The 22,127-nt window shown below is 42.8% G+C and overlaps 1 protein-coding gene across 1 annotated transcript in view; it reads right to left on the bottom strand.

Moving 5' to 3' along the window:
• Positions 1 to 510: 510 nt before the first annotated feature.
• ZC3H7A (zinc finger CCCH-type containing 7A) overlaps positions 511 to 22,127 on the bottom strand; it is a 38,311-nt gene continuing 16,694 nt past the window's right edge. Inside the window, exons 5-23 of the mRNA XM_072835820.1 lie at positions 21,626 to 21,784; positions 21,291 to 21,371; positions 21,144 to 21,182; positions 20,420 to 20,453; positions 19,648 to 19,931; positions 17,050 to 17,254; positions 15,861 to 15,925; positions 15,120 to 15,306; positions 13,587 to 13,748; positions 12,664 to 12,860; positions 12,291 to 12,391; positions 11,671 to 11,852; positions 10,959 to 11,035; positions 9,962 to 10,095; positions 9,415 to 9,520; positions 6,836 to 6,944; positions 4,948 to 5,081; positions 3,053 to 3,216; positions 511 to 1,427 (exon numbers count right to left, since the gene is read on the bottom strand). Coding sequence (XP_072691921.1) covers positions 1,238 to 1,427; positions 3,053 to 3,216; positions 4,948 to 5,081; positions 6,836 to 6,944; positions 9,415 to 9,520; positions 9,962 to 10,095; positions 10,959 to 11,035; positions 11,671 to 11,852; positions 12,291 to 12,391; positions 12,664 to 12,860; positions 13,587 to 13,748; positions 15,120 to 15,306; positions 15,861 to 15,925; positions 17,050 to 17,254; positions 19,648 to 19,931; positions 20,420 to 20,453; positions 21,144 to 21,182; positions 21,291 to 21,371; positions 21,626 to 21,784 — 2,610 coding nt within the window. The 3' untranslated portion in view covers positions 511 to 1,237. The remainder of the gene's footprint in view (positions 1,428 to 3,052; positions 3,217 to 4,947; positions 5,082 to 6,835; positions 6,945 to 9,414; positions 9,521 to 9,961; positions 10,096 to 10,958; positions 11,036 to 11,670; positions 11,853 to 12,290; positions 12,392 to 12,663; positions 12,861 to 13,586; positions 13,749 to 15,119; positions 15,307 to 15,860; positions 15,926 to 17,049; positions 17,255 to 19,647; positions 19,932 to 20,419; positions 20,454 to 21,143; positions 21,183 to 21,290; positions 21,372 to 21,625; positions 21,785 to 22,127) is intronic.

A 22,127-nucleotide genomic window follows, 5' to 3' on the forward strand; every position in this document is an offset into this window, starting at 1 on the left:
AAGTCTATATTGTAATCTCTTCAGGCAATCTAAAGAGTGTTTTGAGTTCTCTACCACTCACAGGATTCTAGCTCACTGCATCCCAGCCTCTGAAGCAGATCAGGGGCCCAGAGGACAGCTTAGCTCTGTCTTTGAGTCTGCCAGCCATCCTGACCATGTCTTCAGTGGTCTTTGAACAACCAAAATGGCCCTATTTTGAGTATTGTGCCGGTCATCTGTGGAAACCCATAACCCCCATCCTAGTTGGCGGTCTCCTTGCTAGTCATGCATCTGAATGAAACACAGAAGAGCCCCAAAAGAGTTATTATGGCACCGAACAAGAGAAACTGCTTATCATCCCAAATCTGGGGGAGAGCAGGACAGAGTGAAAAGTCGCTCTCATGTCTAATTTGCATACTATCATTAATTGCTCGAATTAAAGTGTTTTAAAAAAAATCAAACCTTGCGATTTTAGGGCCCAGTTTCAATAATTCTTTGGGGGGAAAGGACCACACCAAAAAATGAAAGACATCTATATATAAAATCTTTATTACAGGCAATATTGGTCCATACACTACACAATACCAACAGTACAAGTGTAATCTTTCAAAATCATCATTTAAACAGCAAAAGACCAAGAAATAAAATTTGAGTCAACTGATTATTTTTCAAAATATTCTCAATGCACATTATCCTTAGTTCCCTTATGATAGTGAAACATACAAATACAGAAAAATACCCCATTTAACATGTACTAGTGTTAAATGGTTATTTGGCTTAAAATCTGAGTTAAGAAAATCCTTTTTAGCAACCTACGTACAGATAAGTAGCAAACTTTATTATATTAAACAAATTCGTTCCATTTAAAACATGTGAAGAATTTCATCCATAGTGTATTCTGACCCCTAGTGCAAGTGTCTATTCTCTCACCATGATGGTTCTTATCTGAAGGACCAACTCAAGGAGTCGTCTTAGACATAACCTCATCCTCTTCCCCAACACACTTCATCCAAAAGTCTGTTCAACAGATGGCAACTGGGTAGCGGTCACTTCGCCATATGATGCCAATGGTGCCATGAGAGCATGGCCAGACCTGTTAAACAGCCCGTTTTCCTACCTACTGTGGGTTGCTGCTCAGGAGGTACGAAAGACGCCAATACAAGCAGAAAATCTGCAGCTCCTCTGCTACGTGCCTTACAACACTTTCAATTTTTCTGGTCAATGCTTTGATTAGGTTACATACATAAAAGCCAGCATATTAGTTTAAATCTTTAAACAAAAAACTATATTTTCCAAAGTCATTATCATTTGGGGCGATTAAGTGATCTTTTCTTGCTTTGTTGAGCTTCATCTTTAGGGCATCCCTTCTTTCTTCCCACTCATGGAGCTCAGCATTCCCATGTGCAAATTTACAGCCGTTTCCTTCTGTGCAGGTGCCATTTGTATACCTGTGGGGCAAGTCAGCGTGGTGAGTGCCCATGAGTTATCTATATAAACCCAAAAAGTGGGATCCCTGGGTGGCACAGCGGTTTGGCGCCTGCCTTTGGCCCAGGGCGCGATCCTGGAGACCCGGGATCGAATCCCACATCGGGCTCCCGGTGCATGGAGCCTGCTTCTCCCTCTGCCTGTGTCTCTGCCTCTCTCTCTCTCTCTCTGTGACTATCATAAATAAATTTAAATAAATAAATAAATAAATGAATAAACCCAAAAAGTGCCCACTTCACTAGCTTGATGATTTGCATAAAACTTTTAATTCAGGGGATCCCTGGGTGGCGCAGCAGTTTAGCGCCTGCCTTTGGCCCAGGGCACGATCCTGGAGACCCGGGATCGAATCCCACGTCGGGCTCCCAGGTGCATGGAGCCTGCTTCTCCCTCTGCCTGTGTCTCTGCCTCTCTCTCTCTGTGTGATTATCATAAATAATAAAAAAAAGACCATTTAAAAAAAAACTTTTAATTCAACATCTTAAGCCTAGAAAAATGAGTTTATACAGCCTTGACATCTACAAAGGAAAAATCAGCACTTTAAAAAAAAAAAAAAATATATATATATATATATATTTTTTTTTTTAAGATTTATTTATTCATTCAGAGAGAGCGAGAGAGAGGCAGAGACACAGACAGAGGGAGAAGCAGGCCCCATGCAGGAAGCCCGATGCGGGACTTGATCCCGGGTCTCCAGGATCACACCCCAGGCTGCAGGCGGCACTAAACCGCTGCGCCACCAGGGCTGCCCACTTTTAAATATATTTAACAAGAAATACTGATTGATGGGGGGAAAAGAGACCATAGTCCTTCCTGATGCAGTGGAAAGAAATCAGAAGTGGCATTAAGTAAAAGACGTCTTCAATAGTTTTGGGTGTCACGTGGCCCGAAATTGAGAAATTAAATATAAAACTGTGATGTGACAAAATGAGAAGCAATTCAAAACCATCTGGCAAAATTTTTTGCTAAAAAATTTTCAAACTCAACTTAAGCAAAGGAGTGATACTAACATTTTCCTTTGACCTGAGTCAGTTCCATATATGCACTTGAACAGTAAGTATTCAAAGGCAGTTTCAGAACTGACGGAACATCCACTGCAGGGCAGGTTGTGGTTAGCCACTCACCCTTGACAACTCAGAGACAATATGGGCAAATTGGAACAAACCTGTATCTCTCTTTGGTTATCTCAGGACATCTCAAACCCATTCAGGTAGACTAGCGCTAATCTTTTCAAGTAACCACAGGAGAGTGAAGAAACATTCAAGGAGCAGCTAAAACTTTTTTTTTTTTAAGATTTTATATTTTTTATTTATTAATGAGAGACACAGAGAGAGAGAGAGAGGCAGAGACACAGGCAGAGGGAAAAGCAGGCTCCCTGCAGGGAGCCTGATGTGGGACTCGATCCCAGGCCCTGGGCTGAAAGTGGCGCTAAACTGCTGAGCCACCCGGGCTGCCCTAAAACTTTGAGACCAAAACCAAGCATCCACTCTCAGAAGGCTTCACCACCCAGATAAGCTCTGCCCACCAAATGAATGACCGTAAGAGTCACATGACATGAGTTTTCATGCAGGAGTTTACGAAACCTACGTACCTATCACAAATACTAAAATACCCTGTTGGAAAGCGGTGCTGCCAGCAGTACTGATCATCCTCTGTGTGAAAAACCTTCTCTTTGTGCTTCTCTGAAGAGATGTGGCCTTGCCACTGCTTCTCACTGTTACAGTTCTTCCCACACATCCAGCAGTGAAAGTCTGCCTAAAGTGCACAAAAGACACACGTCCCATCAGAGGGTGTTGTCCGGTCCCTCGATGGGTCAAACACTGTTCTGGGAGGGCACCAGGGCTAGAAACCACTTGACCTAAGACCCAGACTCTATTCTCAGGGAGCCCATCTGGTGGGGGGAGCCAGGCAAGAACATAAAGCTCAAAGTCAGAAACAGGACCAAGAAAAGGATCCTGGTGCTGGGAGATGGGCCAGAATACAGGCAGCAGAGAGCAGTGGTGATGGATTCGGCTGGGTTCCAGGAAGTCTCTGGCAGCAGGGTGACGGGGGCTGGTGTGTAGACAAGGATGTCTGGAGGGAGGACAAGAGGCCAGGTTCACCCGAGGACTCTGGGAAGGATGAACACCATCAGGACCGGCAAAGAGGACATGAAAGCCCAGAGCTCTCCAGCTGCAGAGGGACGAGCAGCCATTCCATTCAGGGCACGTGAAATGAGCTCCCACTATGGGCCAAGACTCGTGCCAGGGACCAGGGAGGTGCAGATGCTGAGAAGACCCTGCCTCCGGGGCACAGGCCTACACAGAAGGAACTGTGTTCTGGTCAGTGTAAGTGCTACCACAGATGCAAGCTGCAAGCCTCTGAGCTAGGCAAATGTTCCCCAAATGCCCTGGGTAAGAATCGTTTGGCAAGTGGATAAGAACGGGTTCCTGGAAAGACTTCCCATGAGACTGTGACTCACTCTGGCTGGGGGACAGATGGAAGAGCTACCTGAATAAACAGCCCAGGTAAGTCTCACAATCCAGCAAGTCCAGGTGACCCTGCCCTGGGAATGCGGACACACCTCAAGGGTGCAGGGGAATCAGCGCTGTGCCTTGGCTGAGGAGGTGGCGTTCACAGGGCACAGATCCCAAACACACATGTGGGGGCAAGGCCGGGCCACAGACGTGACCTGGATCCAGCTGAATCAATTATGGGGAGGTGCCAAAAACAAAACAACAACATAAAACAAGAAGCAGAATAATGCAAGCACCTGTGTCATCTTTAAAAAAAAAAAAAAAAAAGCCAGGCAAAACTCTAGCTTAGAAATATATATGTCAAAGATATGTAAACATAGCCTGGAAAATACATGCTGGCTCTGGTCCCTCAGGGATGGGGGGCAAAGAGAGTCCCAACTCTACCTGTAACATTTTATTCTACAGAAGCAAACACAGTGAACTGCAAGCATGGTCGACTCAAGATATAATGTTATCTTCTTTACGCTCATGAAAAATTTCAAAGAAAACCAAAACAGTAAAACACCACAGATGACTTGGTCTCCACAGAACCCCGAAGCGGAGGCTGGACACTGGCGGGTATGGAAGGAATGGGGAGTGAGGGGGACAGCACCCCCATGTCGGGAGCATCTTCTGGGGCCCAGCATTGGCCTAAGTGTCTGGGACCCATGCTATTTCCACTTACCAGTCACCACCACGCTCAGGGACGCTCAGTGACTCAGTGACCTGGCCAGGGCCACAGGCTAGTAAGGAGAGGCACCAGCACTGAGATTCCAAAGTCAGCAAAAGGATCAAGGGAAGGATTTGCTAGAATGAGGGAGGGGACTTAAGCTAAGGGCCCCAGATCACTAGAGGGGAGTGGAGAGATGGGAGGAGGCAGGCAGCCAGGGAGCCCTGCTTGAGGAAAAGGCAAAGAAAGGAAAGGCCCCATCAGAAGGGAAGCCAAGGAAGGGGAGGCGGAGTGACCACAGGCACTCGGGGGGGCACTCACGGTCACTTCGGCGTAATCTGTCGGCATGTGAATTTGTTTTCCGTTTTCCTTGTTTGACTGACTTGCTACATCATCACTTTTTTCGTTTTTTTGACTCTTTAGCCAGAGTTCATAAAACTGCTCCATATCTTGTACTAAAGAAAAACAAATCACTTTCAGCAGCAGAGATTTACATACGCCACCGAAATGCACACAAGATCATGCGCACCTTTTGTATCAGCTGGCATACATTTTGGAGAGCAAGACAAGAGGGCGGAACAGAGACAGACTGCATTCGGTGAGTAGAGGGGGACACCCCCCAACAACCCCCCCACCCCCCACCCGTCCAAGAGGGAGGTAAACTCTCACGGCTGTTGAGCCTAGTTCTGAACTGTTAGACTGAAAACGTTGGCTTTCAAGATGAATTAACTCCCTGCATTTGCAAGACACTGGGAGTGTTGAAAAGTCAGGAACCATTAAAAGGGTATTGCTTTAAAAAGGGGGGGGGGGGCTCATACTGCTTCATGTTGCTCCCAGTAAGACACTCACTATCACCACCACAACCACACGGGCTCCTTACACGGCTTGAGGGCCTGCAGTGGATATGCTCCTATCTACTGAGAGAAAGATGGGAAACTCACTACTACCGGGGCCTGGGTTCTGACCCTGATGGGAACCCATCACTCAAACCACTCTCCCCAAAGACCCACATGTTGGGGCGCAATTTACAACCACCAGGTGCTGGGCAGTGGCTACAAGCTGCTTTCTACAGTAAGAACGAGAGCGTTTGGCATCACCATCAAGGGCTAAGCCAGGTTTCTCAACCTCACCACTGCTGACATTCTGGGCCAGATAATTCTTTGCTGTGGGGGGCTGTCCTGTGCATGGTAGGATGTTTAACAGCATTCCTGGATTCTACACACCAGATGCCGGTAAGACAGTCTGCCCAAGTCATAACAACAAAAACATCTCCAGGCATTGCTAAATGTCCCCAAGGGAGACTGGTATGTGTGGCAAAATTCACCCCCAGTTGAGAACCACTGGGCTAAAAAAAAATCTGGTAATGAGGTTAAGGTAAAAAATCGGCTTTGTTGCCTGCCCAAGTGTTTCTAATGATTTGCCATCAGACTAAGATGAGAGATAAACCTAGAAATCCTTCTCCATTCAGACCAGTGGGAGCAGGAATCATTGCAACAGTCCTGGTATGCAAGGACATCTTCAAAAGGTCCAATAGGACATCCCTCCTCCAAGCAAGATAGCAAGGAGTCCTGTCCATACATGTCACCGAATGTGAACACTGGTTAATAAACACAGCAGGTGACATGCTTGAATCTGATTTGTTCTTGTAATTCAGAGATTGCAGATCTTAAACAGTTGGTAAATTTCCATCCGTTTACTAGAGATTAAGTACAACGATCCTTGTCCTTGTATTAAAACCTTTCCGGCCAAAAGTGAAAGGTTGTCTGAGGCTCCTCTCAAAGCCTCTCATGATAATCTTGCAGTTTGACCAAGATAAACAAACATTCTCTCCTCGGGCCTCTGCATCTGGGCCTGTTCTACCGGTAGGGCCTCCTTATGGAAACCTTCGATTCTAATCTCATTTTTCAGGGATGACTATTCACAATAGGAGCAGATGGTCTGATTCAGGCAATCAAGGAGTTCACTTCCCAGACCATCTTTTGGGAACACGTCTGTGTCACACGCAGACCTACATATTTGTATCTAGCTCTGACCCAAGCAAACACAGATCAGATGTCAGGCTCTGCTCCACTGACAAAATGGCACAATTGTTTAGAACGCAAACTGCTTTCTGGGTTCGTGGTGAGCTGGCATATTTACAGAGAGGAGGGAAACTCCCTGGCAAGCTAGACTTCACGGATGTCAAGCCACAGTTAAGACAGCAACTTACTCCCATTCTCCTTCATGTAAGTCCACACTTCCCGTTCCTCAGGACTATGAGCAAAGGAACAGTTCCCAACATATTGACATTTTTTCCCAGAAGCAATATGATTGCACAGCTGTATTAAAAAAAATGAATATGCTTTAAGACAAAAGTACAGTTTGTAAAACTGCCTAATTTTTACATTTAAGCAAAATAAGCATCATTATCTGTGCTAATGCTGAGTAACACAATGATTACATAAGAGTATTTTGAATTCAAATTGACTCTAAGCCCAACACGCATGAGATGACATTAAGCTTTCTATCTCAATGTTTTTCAAAAGAAAATCTCCACAAGAAAGAAAGCATGGAACTAGGACATGGAATATTTTCTTACAAGAAAAGGTCTACAAACTCCCTTATTCAGAGTATCTGCTTTTAACACAGCAGAGTGTTTGATCTCCACGATGCAAATCTCTGGCCCCTCCTCTGACAGCTCCCACTCTCCCTGCCCACAAAGCCTCCTTGTCAGCTCCTGCAGTAAAGAAACTGCAGACTATTCCAAAGGTCCTAAGGAGTGTCAGGAGAAATCTGACATTGCGTTTACTTATAACCTATACTGGCAGCTCACCTCAGCCATCATTCATTCCATATGCACTATCTGGAGACAACGATTACACAAGCCGGGCCATCCAGTTACACAGCATTCAAATAATACCTCTGCTGGCTATTTGCATGGTGTTTTTACTAAGTAAGTACAACGAAACTGGTAGGAAAATAAAGTGACGGCGATCAGCAGAATGCAGATGTCTCTCTAAAAACCACAACTCTCAAGAACTAAGAAAACCTCCACCACCAAGACAGCTTGTTCTTAAATATCAGTATACTTGTCTTCATAGAGCATTCTAGTACAATTAGTCATCTGCTCACTGTTTCAACAGAGGCTGGCCGCTTAACCTCAGTTTTTGCTAAAAACCTGAAAGCAGTCAGCCCTTAATTCTGCAGGTTTCCTCCCTTGGAACAACGTCAATGCCCCCCCACTTCCAATCCTCTGCATAAAGTGAAACCCCGGCGAGTACTTAGGCAGGTGTTACTAGGGAAACATTTACCATAGTGTCTCAAAGTTCAACGATAAGGAGCAGGGGAGAAGAGGAGATAAAGGAAAAGGCCACCACTGTGCTGGGTTTTTACATAACACCATCCCATGTAATCTTCCCTAGGGCATAATTATTCCCATTTACAGATGAGTAAACTGAGGCTGGGTAACTTGACCAGGGCCCCTTCTGGCAGACTCTGAAGCCCATTCTCTTTGCACCTCACCATACTGTCTACACACATACACACACAGAGTATTATTTCCTCTTTTAGAAAACAGATCCCTTAGCAATACCTAGTATGGTAGAAAAAAAAGAAAATGAGCTACTGGCACGTTGCACGGCAGTAGAGCACGTCCGACTTTGAAGAATAATCAGTAGTCCTGGCAGCTGAAGTAGAATCGTTCTCAGTCACCTCTGTTTTACCAAAGAATGACAAGAGCTCCCGTAATCTCCTCTTGGAAAGCCTAAGATGTCCTGGTTCCAGTAAACCTTCTTCCCCTCCTACAAGGCCCACTGATTAAATCACTCAGGTCCCCAAGTCTAAAACCACTGTGGACAAAACACAAACATCCCGCCTCCTTCTGAGACCAACCCTTGTAACGTATGTAAGTTTACAAAATGCAAGGTACTCTGGGTGATGGGAAATTATCCTGCCTCTTCCTCAACTCTCTCGGGCCATTCAGAGAGGGGTCTCTGCATGTGCGAGGGGACTCTGCAATCCATCTGCACTGCTTCTCTGGGCAAATGCACTGCTTCTCCTTTTGTCTGCCATTGGGGCAGAAAGTTTACTGCCTGTCAATGCTCCAAGTGTCTCTGTTATCTCACACAGTGAAATCCCTCCAGACTCTCTCTCGTGAAGAGTAAAGTCCAGAGCCAGCCAGCTCAAGGGGTTCACTCGGACAGTCACTGTCAAGACGATGTAAGGCATCAGAGGGTACTGATCTGAAACGTGCCACCCGGTGAATGAAACACTACCCTAACTTTAAGTTGGTCTGGTACTTTCATTCTGAGGGTTTTGAAGAACATGTGCCTCTAACACTGAACATGCTTCCTTTGGGTTACTTTTAGAAAAATTCTACAAAGTAGGGTATCTTTTTAGCTGGTATCCATTGCTTGAGTCAAAAGAACTTATCAATAGCAATTATAATAGCAGAAGACCTTGGGTTTGAGAGCAAAGCCCAGGAATCAAATTTAAGTGAAATTCTCTCCCACTCACTCCCAAAGTAATTCATCGGAAAAATAAGGACAGGTAGGTCATGCCCATGACTATCTCTTGAGTCCACTGTCTATTTCCTTTTTCCAAGTAACTTACACAATCCCAGTCAACCTGAAAACTGTCACAGAACCACACATACAAAAGGGGAAGGAAAACAAAAGAGGACCATTTAAAAATTGTGTTATTACGATGAGCATTGAAAGGGCTCCAAGTTTCAATCTGAATCACTACTACTTTCTAATGATTTGAAATGCCTAATTAAAAAAAAAAGTGGCTTAAAAATTACGTATGTACATCAAACTGTAAAGGCATTTGTTTCTTTGTGGGGAGAGGACGGATGTTCATCCACTTCTTACGTTCGATGGACATCACTCTCATCGCACGCCGATCTCTGGTCCACCTAAGAAACATGGAGTTCAGAAAAAACAAAGACACACTGGCACAAGGCATAATATAAAGGGACAGGTACAACGTTCGTACCTGAAGGACCAGAGATTTTTTTCTCAACCCTCCTAAAAGAAATGCCTTAGGATCCTGTCATTTCATTTCCTGTTGATAATTGTTAACAGACATTCCCTACAAATCCTGAGCTAAGAACTGATCAAATTCAGGAAAGGCACTATCCCATTTCATTGAATTCGTATCAATGAAATAGTAAAACTCTCTTCTCTTTCACTTTGCAGTTACTCCTATGTTTTCTACTTTGCTGGGCTCTCTTCAATCTTCCATTCTTATATGTATGATTTTATACCCATGTAGAGAGAATTATGAAACAGGCATTGTTTACACACACACACACACACACACACACACACACACGTAACACTCACACGCTACTTACGAGTGCCTTGCTTTTGCACTACAATATTTTCTGTTTTTGTCTGGTTCAATGACTTGACCATTTCTCAGACATTGAGCACACACAAATTTTATCTTCATATTAAGAGATCCAGGCATTATTTGATTGCCAAGTACCTTAAACAATTAAAACATAGGTTTTACTTTTAATAGAACACCAGTTTTCTAAGAACAAAATGCTGAATTGCCATGTATTTCTTTTCATGATAGCATACACTTTCTGATACCATCTGTTTTGATGAGTTGATTATATATACTATTATATATATTATTATATATTATATATACTATTATATATACTATTAGATAACTAAATCCTCAATTCTCCACCCAATGCAAGGGAATATGATAGGAGCAGATGACAGACACCAAACCTCAATTTATGAAAGCCAGCTTTGGAGGATGATAACCAGAATTTTATGGGGTGGAGGCGAGGAGGTGATGAATAAAGCAGTTCTGCCAGGTGGGAAGCAGAGCCACGGTCTAACTCCCTTATCCCCAGGACCCTCACAGCCCAAGAACCAAACTGTTCTGTCAATTAAATTGAATAAGAGAATTGTACCCTACTTGGCAGGTATTATGGGATGCCTACTTTTTTTTTTTATGATGATCAACTAAAATTTGGGATTTTTTTCACATTAAGAATAAGTCTTATGAACAGCAAAAAAAAAGTAAATGGGACTATAAGTATAAACTGCAGCTAGGGCACCTGGTGGCTCATTCTATTAAGTGTCTGCCTTTGGCTCAGGTCATGGCTCCAGATCCTGGGATCCAGCCCCAAGGCTTCTGGTTCCCTGCTCAGGGGGGAGTCTTGCTTCTTCCTCCCCTTCTGTACTCCCCTCCCCCAGTTTGTGCTCTCTCTCAAATGAGTAAATAATATTTAAAAGAAAAAAAGTATAAACCGTATCTGCCAACAACTGGCATCTACTACACTGTCCCAGAAAGGATACCAAATGCAGAAAGCATACAAGAGAAAATACCTGAGCTCCAGGTACGTTCGCTTCCAAATTTTGCCAATATCGCTTCGATTCTTGAGCAATAGCATCATGTGAGATACCTGGCAAATGTACAAGCCTTCCTTTAGTTCTCCCTCTGTGCATGAACGGTCCCCAACCTGACCACAGACTGGATTCCCTCATCATCCCGCCATGCAGCATAATCTGCCACCAAGGATTGAATGCACGTCACTCTTTTTCACAACAGAGTATGTACAAATATAGCTCTTGGGGCCATCGGAAGAATCTCTCTTCCTCACAAAAGCATATTACATGCTTGAATTGGTACCAGCAAGTCACTGCATGAGGCGGTACTCAAGCCACTCTAAAAATGAAAAGTGACAGTTTAAAGCTAAGGACAAAATCAATAGCTATGTTGCCATAGCACAATGATGGAGAAAAGCCTCTGATACTGCTTTGCCAAACCCTGACTGTTTCCCACCGAAGTTTTTTATTTTAATTCCAGTGTAGTTAACATACACTGTCCTATCAGTTTCAGGGGTACAATATAGTGAGTGATTCAACACTCCACTCGGCACCTGGTGCTCATCATAACAAGCAAGCTCTTCATTCCCATCACCTATTTCATCCATCCCCCCATCCACCTCCCCGCTGGTGACCATCAGTGTGTTCTCTACACTGAGGAGTCTGTTTCTTGGTTTGTGAGGAGACATTTCTTTATCATGCACAAGCCTACCTGTTTCATTTTGCAATATCCAGACTTTAAGTTCTACAAGACTGTGCGCATAAAAGCACTCATCTTCCCTTAAACAGCCATATCGAACCTCATGTCGACATAAATCCAGCTGACACTGACCACGAAGAGAACGTATTTTGGAGTATTTTACTGTTGTCTCTCGCAAAATGTGGACAAGGCACCTGAGACAAAAACGGAGTGGCATATTATTGTTCCGCGTTAGCTTTTTCAAAGAAAAACAAATAAAAATATATACATACATCATGTCAAGTTCTAGGCTGAAAATATATCTTAAATCTATCGGAAAAAAATAAATCACTTTATGCAATTGTTGGATTGCATGGGTGGGGGAGATAATTACATATTAAGCCATAAAATACTTAAATCCATGTCATAAGAAGATACAAATTAGTAATGCTTTTCTATATTAAACATCGATTTAAGAATTCACTTAAAAATTCCCACCAAAATACACTAATAGACATTTTTAAATACTCATCAACTTTCAGCAACAACAGAACACAGAGGTAAAATGCCTGGGGAGATACTACTCTGGTTTTATTTGGAGCTAAAAACAGAATCTATTGTGTCACTATAAAAATTAGAAACTACCAACATACTTATTGTCTTCAAACTCATGCTTTGTAACCGGGTGAGAACAAGAAGTAGAATTATCTTTATTTCTTTTACTTATCATTCTAGGCTTATGATCAAAACATTTCTGGAACAGACAGAGAAGAAAAATTACAACAACATAATAAAAAATAGAACTTTTGTACCATACTTATACACATACGTATACATGCCATACTTCTACCGATTAATATTTAAAATGAGCTTTTTGTATTCTCTTGGATACTAGTACTGGCTACCACTGAGTGAGTGAACACTCCCCATATGGCCTGACTGGTGCTTAGTATTTTCTACTTCTGGGCTTGCAAGTTAGAAACTCTCACCGATTTGACAGTAGAAAAGAAGGTTCGGAGATAGTACCTCACAAAGGAATATAAACTCTCCAAGGTGCTCTTGGAGAAGTTTGAATACGGTGAGGTTGATCTTTCCATTGCCACCAAAGAAAGCCTCTCTGCTGAAAGCCCCTTTCCGCTCCAGCGTCCATATGTCTATCTCTTCTTGGCAATAAGCGAACGTGCAGTGGCCTGAGTATCTACATTCCTCCTCAGCAGCAACATCTAGAAAGACAGACAATTAAAAAATGGTTAAAATGTGGCTGTTGTTTTTTTTTCAAAGCCAGTGAATATTTAATATGTTTAGGGCACCGTCTGAATGTCTGTAACAACTCACGGAGAGCGTCAAGCAAGGATACGCATCTTATCGCACAGGGATGGTACTAACTCTAAAACATCAGCACCACGGCCTGAATTATTTCTATTTCTGGTGGGGAAAAGGCTTTGATTCTCTCATGTACTCCACCTAAGTTTAAAAAATCATTGAAGGTCATTCAAAGCACATTCAGGTGAAGTGACAAAAATGAACCCACGAGGTTCTCTCAAGAGCAATTTAAGAGACGCCTGGCTGGCTCAGTCAGTTAAGCACCTGCCTTCAGCTCAGGTCATGATCTCAGGGTCATGGGATCAAGCCCCATGTTGGGTTATACACTCAGCGCAGAGTCTATCTACTCAAGATTCTCTCCTTCTCTCTTTCTCTGACTCTCCCCTCATTCATGCTTGCTCGCTCGCTCTTGCTCTCTCTCTCTAAAATAAATATTAAAAAAAAAAAAAAAAGAAGTTAAAAACGAAGGTAAAAATAACAGAAAAAATACAAATGTCTCAACTCAAGGAACTATTAACTCTACCCACACACTTTTAGTAACAGCAATACAGGCACCATTAGAATAAATGTAGCAAATCATTTATTATTTGTGTCATGTATACCAATTAAGTAATTACAGTACATACCTTTACATATATAATAAGGTCCCTCATAATTTGTTTTTGTTGGTCTTGGACGTATTTTTTTCCATGATTTATCGTCAACATTCTTTATTCTACCAATTAAAATATCCTTCTTACATTTATGATCAATATTAGCATGGTAAGTAAAATCCATTAACTTAGGGCCTGGAAAAGATGTAAAAAAGGATTGCTTGTAGGTACAAGAAGCAATGTTTTATTTTACAGGCACATTTACAAGCAGATAGGAGCAGATAGATACTGATTATTAAATTCCCATAAAAATCCTATTTTTATAATTCCCAAATGTAAATAAGCTACTGAAATAATTTGTGCCTCTTATATGCTACTTGTCAGAGAATACAAAGTCTTATTCGACACTAGTGGCCCCAAAACATAACCTTATTTAACTGTGAGGATAAGAATTCTGATGGCTTCTGAAGGTAAAAAATACCGTTAAATATACAACTAAGAAAGAAAATGAATTTAGGTCTGGTTTAGGATAAACTGTTTCTATCACCTGACTGAGGGTAAAGGTATGAAACAAACCAACCAGAAAATACTTTAATTTTATAAACAGTACATCAAACACTGATCTTAGAACACTTTTTTTCTAGTAGTTGCTTTATTTGAAAATGATCACATTCTCGGGGCGCCCTGGTGGCTCAGTCAGTTAAGCGTCTGCCTTTTCAGCTCAGGTCATGATCTCAGGGTCCTTGGATGGACCCCCACACTGGGCTCCCTGCTCAGGGGGGAGTCTGCTTCTCCCTCTACCTCCCTACTCATTCTCTCTCTCTCTCTCTCTCAGATGAATAAATTTTTTTTTCAGATGAATAAATTTTTTTTGAAAAAGAAAGAATGGGGCAGCCCGGGTGGCTCAGTGGTTTAGCGCCACCTTCGGCCCAGGGTGTAATCCTGGAGACCCAGGATGGAGTCCCAGGTCGGGCTCCCTGCATGGGGCCTGCTTCTCCCTCTGCCTGTGTCTCTGCCTCTCATGAATAGATAAATAAAATCTTTAAAAAAAAAAAAGAACATTTTTTAAACGTGTATGTGTGGTGCAAAGAATTTCATAAAAACGTCAATTAGATTTCAAAGTCAGGTAGAGGGCAGCCCGGGTGGCTCAGCGGTTTAGCACCACCTTCGGCCCAGGGCCTGATCCTGGAGACCCGGGATCAAGTCCCACATCGGGCTCCCTGCATGGAGCCTGCTTCTCCCTCTGCCTGTGTCTCTGCCTCTCTCTCTCTGTCTCTCATAAATAAATAAAAATTAAAAAATAAAAAAATAAAAAAAAACAACAACAAAGCCAGGTAGATATTCTATTCTATGTAATTCTATAAATGAAATCATATCAAGTAAGAGTGGACTTATCCTATTAGACTCCCAAGGGGCCCAAATCAATAATCGCTGCTTGATAAGAAAGAAGTCAAATGGGGATGAAGAACCACAGTAGCTGGTGTTATCTATGCATGTTTACAAATTCCTAAGAACTCTCAGATTAGGGGCTGGAGCTTATTAATACTATCATTGGTTGGTCCTGACCTGATTTTACAAAACAGATCTGACAAGCTTGTCTCAGTTCATGGGTTCCTTCGAGGGGATGTCTTGGGGTCACTGATGAAGGTGGTTTAGTAACTGCACTTCCAAAAAAGTTTCCAAAGTCATTTCTGGGGTGGCTTGAAATTCCCAGGAAACTCTCAGAAGCAAATAAGTTGCCTGGTCCATTCATCTGCAAGAAGAATAAGAAAAACAAAAAACAAAAAACGGAAAAAAAAAAACAGCCAACAAATATTGCACTATCACTAAAGAAGGAAACAAATCTGTGAAAAATAGGACATTCTTCATCTGCTGAAATGGCTACTAGTCTGTCCTTGCTGTGCATCTCTGTTTAAAACCAGTCTCTTTCTGTTTTCCTCTCTTGGGGTGTCTAAGCCCCCCCCCCCAACTCTCTTTGATCCTCCGCGAGTTGTTAAAAGTAACAGGTAATTGTCCTGCCTTGACAGCGCGGGCTTTTTATCTGCCCTGATCTCCTCTTCCCTGTTTCGTTTCCGCTGCACTAGAGCCTCTTCCTTGGTCTGGGACAGCCCCAGTGTCCAACACGGAGCATCTCCTACTGGATGTCCCGGGAGAGTCTTATTTCACCACGATTTCCCCCAGCACACACAACGTTTAAGGGACACCGGCACGTCCATTCAAATAAGTCAGTTACTTAAAGCAAAAAGGCCTACGTTCAAGTTCAAGTTTAAGCGACGACGAATTTACAAAAGAGGAAGTGACACTTACAAGTAAAAGGGAAGAATTACTGCCGCTAAGCGCTGTTCCCTCTCTAGAAGTTGAGGTGGACAGATCTAAAATAATAAAAACACTTCAACAGACCTTCTCATTCTAATCACGTAATAAGAACATCAGGGCTCAGGGGCTGACTACGGCTTCCCCGCGTTACTCCCCGCCCCGGGTCCAAGGAGCTTTCCTGCACACTACTGACCCCCAGAGAGGGCAGTGGACTTTCTCCTTAACTCTGGAAACCAAGGGCGTACATAACCCTTCAGCCGACTTAAATAGAGAGCTGGTTTTGGAGACATAAGCTAATAAAGCAGGGCCTCTGGGACAGGACCTAAAGTTAAAAAAGACTAAGACAATAATTCATACTCCAAGTGGGAACTGAGCCTCTCCTTTGCAAACCCTGAAGCGGGAACTCATAACAACATTAAGAAAATGAGGAAGGCGCAATGCACCTTCTTATTTGTCAGTCTACCACTCAGTTATTCGCTCTCTGCCCTCCCGTTCCCCACAAATCTCAGGTTTTTCGGGTATCCATCTCTTTACATCAATCTCATTTTGATTTTTCTGCCTTTAACCATGTAACAATGCCTTGGAACAGTATGATGATGGTTATCGTTCTTGTTGAAGGTAGATGTTAAGCCTGGAGCTACAGAGACAGGAGTCAGACCAAAAACTCAGCAATCCCTTATAAAACTCAGGGAACCAGGCACAGGGCCCTGACCTCCAGGGATGGAGCCTAATCCAAACCTAGTTCTATAGGTCTAATTCTGAACAATTCTGACCAGAAATTGGTCTTGACTAAGTGTCTGCCTCGTTCAGAATTTGAAAAGATAGCCTGTCTTTAAGACTCTCTCAGATGGGGTACACCTTTCCTGGAAAAAACATTCCAAGTCATTTTGCCTCCGCTCTCCCAGAACAATAGACACCCAGCTTAACAAACACTCTTGTTAAAAAAAAAAAAAAAAAAGGTGCCACATACATTGCTACGTAACCCTATGCTTCCCAATCTCCAGAATGGCACCATTTAGCCCAGGCAAATTAAAACTGGAGACGGACTTTTTATATTTTCAGCTACCCTGAAAATAATCCAAGTACCAACTAGCCAGAGTCAGTTAAATAACGACCAAACACAGACTGTCTTTTTTAAAAAATTAACTGCGATTATTTACATAAATGGCTTGATTCTTACCTCGCTTGGAATCACTCATTGAAAATGAATTTAAAGAAGAGCAGAAATCTTCTAAGGATGTAGTCAAAGGTGGATACAGCTCTGAGAAGGAGGGTGGAGGAGCATACCTCGCACCAATGGGCAGGGTGCCTAACAGAGATGCGGAGAAGGGTATGCTAGGGGGGACGCTGGCTGCCGGGAGGGCTCCTCTGACTAACGCTGATGGCTAGAAAAGAAAAAAGGTTCTATTAAAATCCAGGAGACAGTTACCAGTAGGCCGAACTGCTTCAAACATCAGCATATAGACACGAATTCTTACACTGGGTAATTATATAACGAAGGTGAAATCAAAACCAAGGGGCTTCTGGGAGGCTTAGTCGGTTGAGCATCTGTCTTGGCTCAGGTCATGATCCCAGGATCCTGGGATCGAGTCTCACATCAGGTTCTCTACTCAGCAGGGGGCCTGCTTCTCCCTCTCCCTCTGCCCCTCCCTCCACTCATGTTCTCTCTCTCAAATAAAAATCTTAAAAAAAAAAAAAAAAGCAAGACTTAGAATAATCAAGGCTAAAGAGTTCATTTCTTTGCAAGCCCACTTTTTCAAAAAGGATGCAGGGATGATGTCCAGTACTGTATCAAGCCAAATGTTACATTCATGTTTTCATTTCCTTCTGATACCTTCCACTCATCCTTCCATGAGACTCATAAGATCCAGAGGAATAGAGTGGGGGCTGGGGGAGAAGGAGGGTACTCAAGACAAGGGGATAGCAGAAGCCAGAAACCCTGGACCGTCCTTCTGGGATGTGAATTTATAATCTCACAAGGACAAATGGAATGCAGCCTCTCTCCATCCTCATCAGTGTGACAATTGACTGAGCCTCCATGTGTCTTGTTAAGTACTGATGAAAGTTACATACCATCTATTTTTTTTTTAATTTTTATTTATTTACGATAGTCACACAGAGAGAGAGAGAGAGAGAGAGGCAGAGACACAGGCAGAGGGAGAAACAGGCTCCATCCATGCACCGGGAGCCCGACGTGGGATTCGATCCCGGGTCTCCAGGATCGCACCCTGGGCCAAAGGCAGGCGCGAAACCGCTGCGCCACCCAGGGATCCCCACATACCATCTATTTAATTTTTATACTTTGCAGGACACATCCTACTGTGTGGCCACGGTACAGACCAGGAAATTGGAGGTGAGGAAAGTTGCTAAAGCCCAGATATGTGGTGAAAACCAAACCCCAGGGTGCCTGCCTTTAACACTGTACTTCCTCTCAGTCAATTCCACATGGACATCATCTATTTCAGCCACACTGGAAACTGGCCCTGAATTCCTTTCCTCTTCCTCTTCCTCCTCCTCCTCCTCCTCCTCTTCCTGCTATTGCTGCTGCTGTTGCTGCTGCTCCTGCTGCTATTTCAATATAACTTATGGCAGGGGTCAGTAAACTTTTTCTGCAAAGGGCTAGTTCTTAAACATTTTAGGCTTTGCCAACCACAACCTCTGTTTCAACTATTAGACTGTGTTGCTGCAGTGTAAATGCAGCCACAGACAACACGTAAGTGAATAGCAGTGGCTGTGTTCCAATAAAACATTACTGATGACCCTGAAATATGAATTTCATCTCATTTTCATGTGTCACTAGATACCATTCTTTTATTTTTTCTTCCAGCCACTTGAAAATATAAGACCCCCCCATTCCTATTCTGCAGGCCATACAAAAACAAGAGCCGTCCAGATCTAGCCTGACCTTGGCTTTACACTTACCTTGAGGTGTTATCCTTTAAGCCCTTAATCCAAAAGACCCATTTTACTTTAAATATCAAATGCCTAATCTTTTTCAGAATTTTATTTTTTTAAGGATCTTATTTATTTATTTGAGAGAGTGTGTGTGTGTGTGTATGTGCATGTGCACGCGCGCACACATTGTGAGCCCACAAGTGGGGGTAGGAGGTGAAGAGGCAGGGGGAGAAGCAGACTCCCTGCTGAGCAGGGAGCCTGATGTGGGCTCAATCCCAGGACCCAGAGATTATGCCCTGAGCCCAAGGCAGACACTTAACCGACTGAGCCACCCAGGCTCACCCTTTTTCAGAGTTTTAAATGTACCCTTTCCATACTATGTAATTCCCAAAGGTGTTGAGGAAAACCAGTTCATTACTTGATTAGCAATCCTATTTTACTTAAAAAATAACCACATGAGCCTGCTACCACCAGAAAAGGTCAAAGTGATTTTCAAATTAAGAGACGCAAAGTTCAGCCGACAGGTATTGCTGAAAATACAGTTACGTGGCAATTTTTTAAAAATTAAGCTTGGTAATTTATTTTAAAAAATTGAACACCAATAAAAAATTAATTTATTTAAAAAAAATTAAGCTTGGGGTGCCTGGGTGGCTCGGTTAGTTAAGCATCCAACTCCTGGTTTCCGCTCAGGTCCTGATCTCAGGGTCACGAGATCGAACCCCACATAGGCACTGAGCCTGGAGCCTGCTTAACATTCTCTCTCCCTCTCCTTCTGCCCTTCTTCCCCATACCCCCACTTACACTCTCTAAAAAATAATAATAAAAAAAACATAAATAAAAATTAAGCCTGGCTTCAGAAGAGAGGAGTAATGCTGAAATTTACCATAACGGTTTCATTGGCTTCAGGGGCCGAATCAAGAAGGTCATCTATTTCATCCCCAAGGACCATATCTCCATCATCCACAAAAGCTTCTGGCATAGCAAAGGGAGTCTTTCCTCCGTTTGCCAACACTGTTGATGGCAGAGGGCTCTCTTCCACTTGCAGTGGCAAAATAGAAGTTAAGGGCATGATAGGAACTGAGGCCAGCTCACTTCCAACTTGGTGAGAGAAACTGGATGCAGGTACAGAGACAGCGGGAACTGCTTCCTGCCTCGGAGTTAATAAATCTGTAACATGGATTGAAACGTACTCATTCGTTTTCAGTGTACTCACATTAAGACTAGTGTCAAGAGCCAATAACAGAGAAAATGAAGAGCTAGGTGAAAATACGAAAGCAATCGTAAAAATCAATAGGGAGACAACAGTATAAAAGCGATTCAAATAAAAGGGTAAAAATAATTCTAAAAGTCATTTGTTTTACCCAGGAAAAGACATAGTCACTTGTGAAAACGTATCCGTCTTTCTCAAAATGCCTGGGCCCCTTCTGGGCAGAGCTATGAGATGCTGGGAGGGCCACAGGAGGTGTTCAATGACCGCTTACTGACATCCAGTATTATCGACCACTGGCCGGCACATCCAGAAGCACCAGGTAGTTTTCGAAATTATTCTTGCTTTAATACTAATAACCACACAGCAACCGTATTTGACAACACTACAATACATACAACATCTAAAGCTGGCACTTTCTAGATTAAGATGACATGTGGAAACATACCTGGCTCGATATCTTCCACAGAACAGTTCAAAGCCTAGAAATTAAACCAAATAACGGGTCATAGTATTTTCAGGATTCTCCACTACAAGCAATCTGTAAATCTTACTCGAAGACAGCATTGTAAGTTCTCCCAGCAATTTGACTTCCTTCCAGTTAAGATCCAAGAAACAGATGGAATATATAAATGTCAGTGACACGTGGTTAAGCAGGGCTGGTCTATCGGCACCACCGCCTGTTTCTTGTGCACAGTATTTCTCAAAGGATGTTCAGGAGCATATACCAGTTCCAGAAGGACTAGTCTAGCCACCACTCACTCCCCACTCACAATGGCATCCTAACAGCTCCAACACTTACCTTTTTAAAACACAACTCGTTAATTGTGTTTTAACCCAAAGACATCCGAAATTTGCATGTGTCCCTGAGCCATTTTTTCTAATAAAACCTAACATCTATGAACATCCTGTAAAATGCTCCATCAGGCTTCAGGAAATGCTGGTTAAAAGATATTACTTGGTTGTTTGTTTCTTTTTATAGGACAGGAAGCTCTGGCCAATTATGTGTCTGAGGAACAAAAAGCTCTCAAAAATAGAACAAACCAAAAATATTAAAAGCAGAACTGTAAATGCTTCTGCTTGGTTCTGTTTTTTTTTTTTTTTTTTTTTTTGGGGGGGGGGTTGTTTTGTTTTACAAAAAGCTATGAGTCTTACAGAAGTCATAACTTTACCTTGGTAGCCCCATCCCCAGGAACTGATTTTAATGAGAGCTGCAAGAAAATAAAGACACTAATTTTAAAAAATTAAGTTAAAAATAGAACTGACTCTAAAGTTACAAAACAGAATGAAAATACCTCATGGAGAGAACCTCAGCTTACCTCGGCCCTAACATATGCTTTTCTTATCTTAAATCCCAATTTCTGAGCTAGTTCTTGAGTTAGTTTTATTACATGTTCATCCTGGAAAAAAAGAAAAAGAAAGAAAGAAAGAAAATATGATTAATGGAGGGTTATATTTACTAACTGTGAAGACAAACAGGCAAAACAGCCGGAACTCCTATTCTGTTGAGACACTTGCTTTATGAGCCTTGTTCCCAGCTGAAGCACGTGGGCAGCTGGCTGGAGAACGGGAACTCTTTCAAAGCCATCTCCCCACTTGGGAGCAAGGATATGGTTATGATGTGAACCAAGGAACTGAAATAGGAGTTCCATACCTGAGGCACTGCCAAGGAGCACTTTGCTACAGAGTCATAAGCCTCTCTGTATCTTCCTAAGTCATTGAGAGCCTTAGATTTCCGATACAGAGCTTTGCAGTTACTGGCATTTAAACTGAGGACTGCATCACACTCTTCTAAAACTTGATCATGGAAACCCTAGGATGTAAGACCAAACAGAGTTAGCAACAATTCATTTCTTGTGCGGAGGTCTTCCTACAAAGGCAAACAAATGAAGGCCCGGACTATTACCACCACCACCACCCCCATACCTTTTAATCTCTTAAGTTCAAAGTTTTATTTTTCTTTCTAAAAATTATCTTCAGAAAAAAACAAAATAAAAATAAATAAAAATTATCTTCAGGGCAGCCCAGGTGGCTCAGTGGTTTAGTGCCGCCTGCAGCCCAGGGCGTGATCCTGGAGATCCGGAATCGAGTCCCACGTCGGGCTCCCTGCGTGGAGCCTGCTTCTCCCTCTGCCTGTGTCTCTGCCTCTCTCTCTC

This window comes from Canis lupus, chromosome 8, assembly GCF_048164855.1.
Source record: "Canis lupus baileyi chromosome 8, mCanLup2.hap1, whole genome shotgun sequence".
Taxonomy (NCBI): Eukaryota; Metazoa; Chordata; class Mammalia; order Carnivora; family Canidae; genus Canis; species Canis lupus.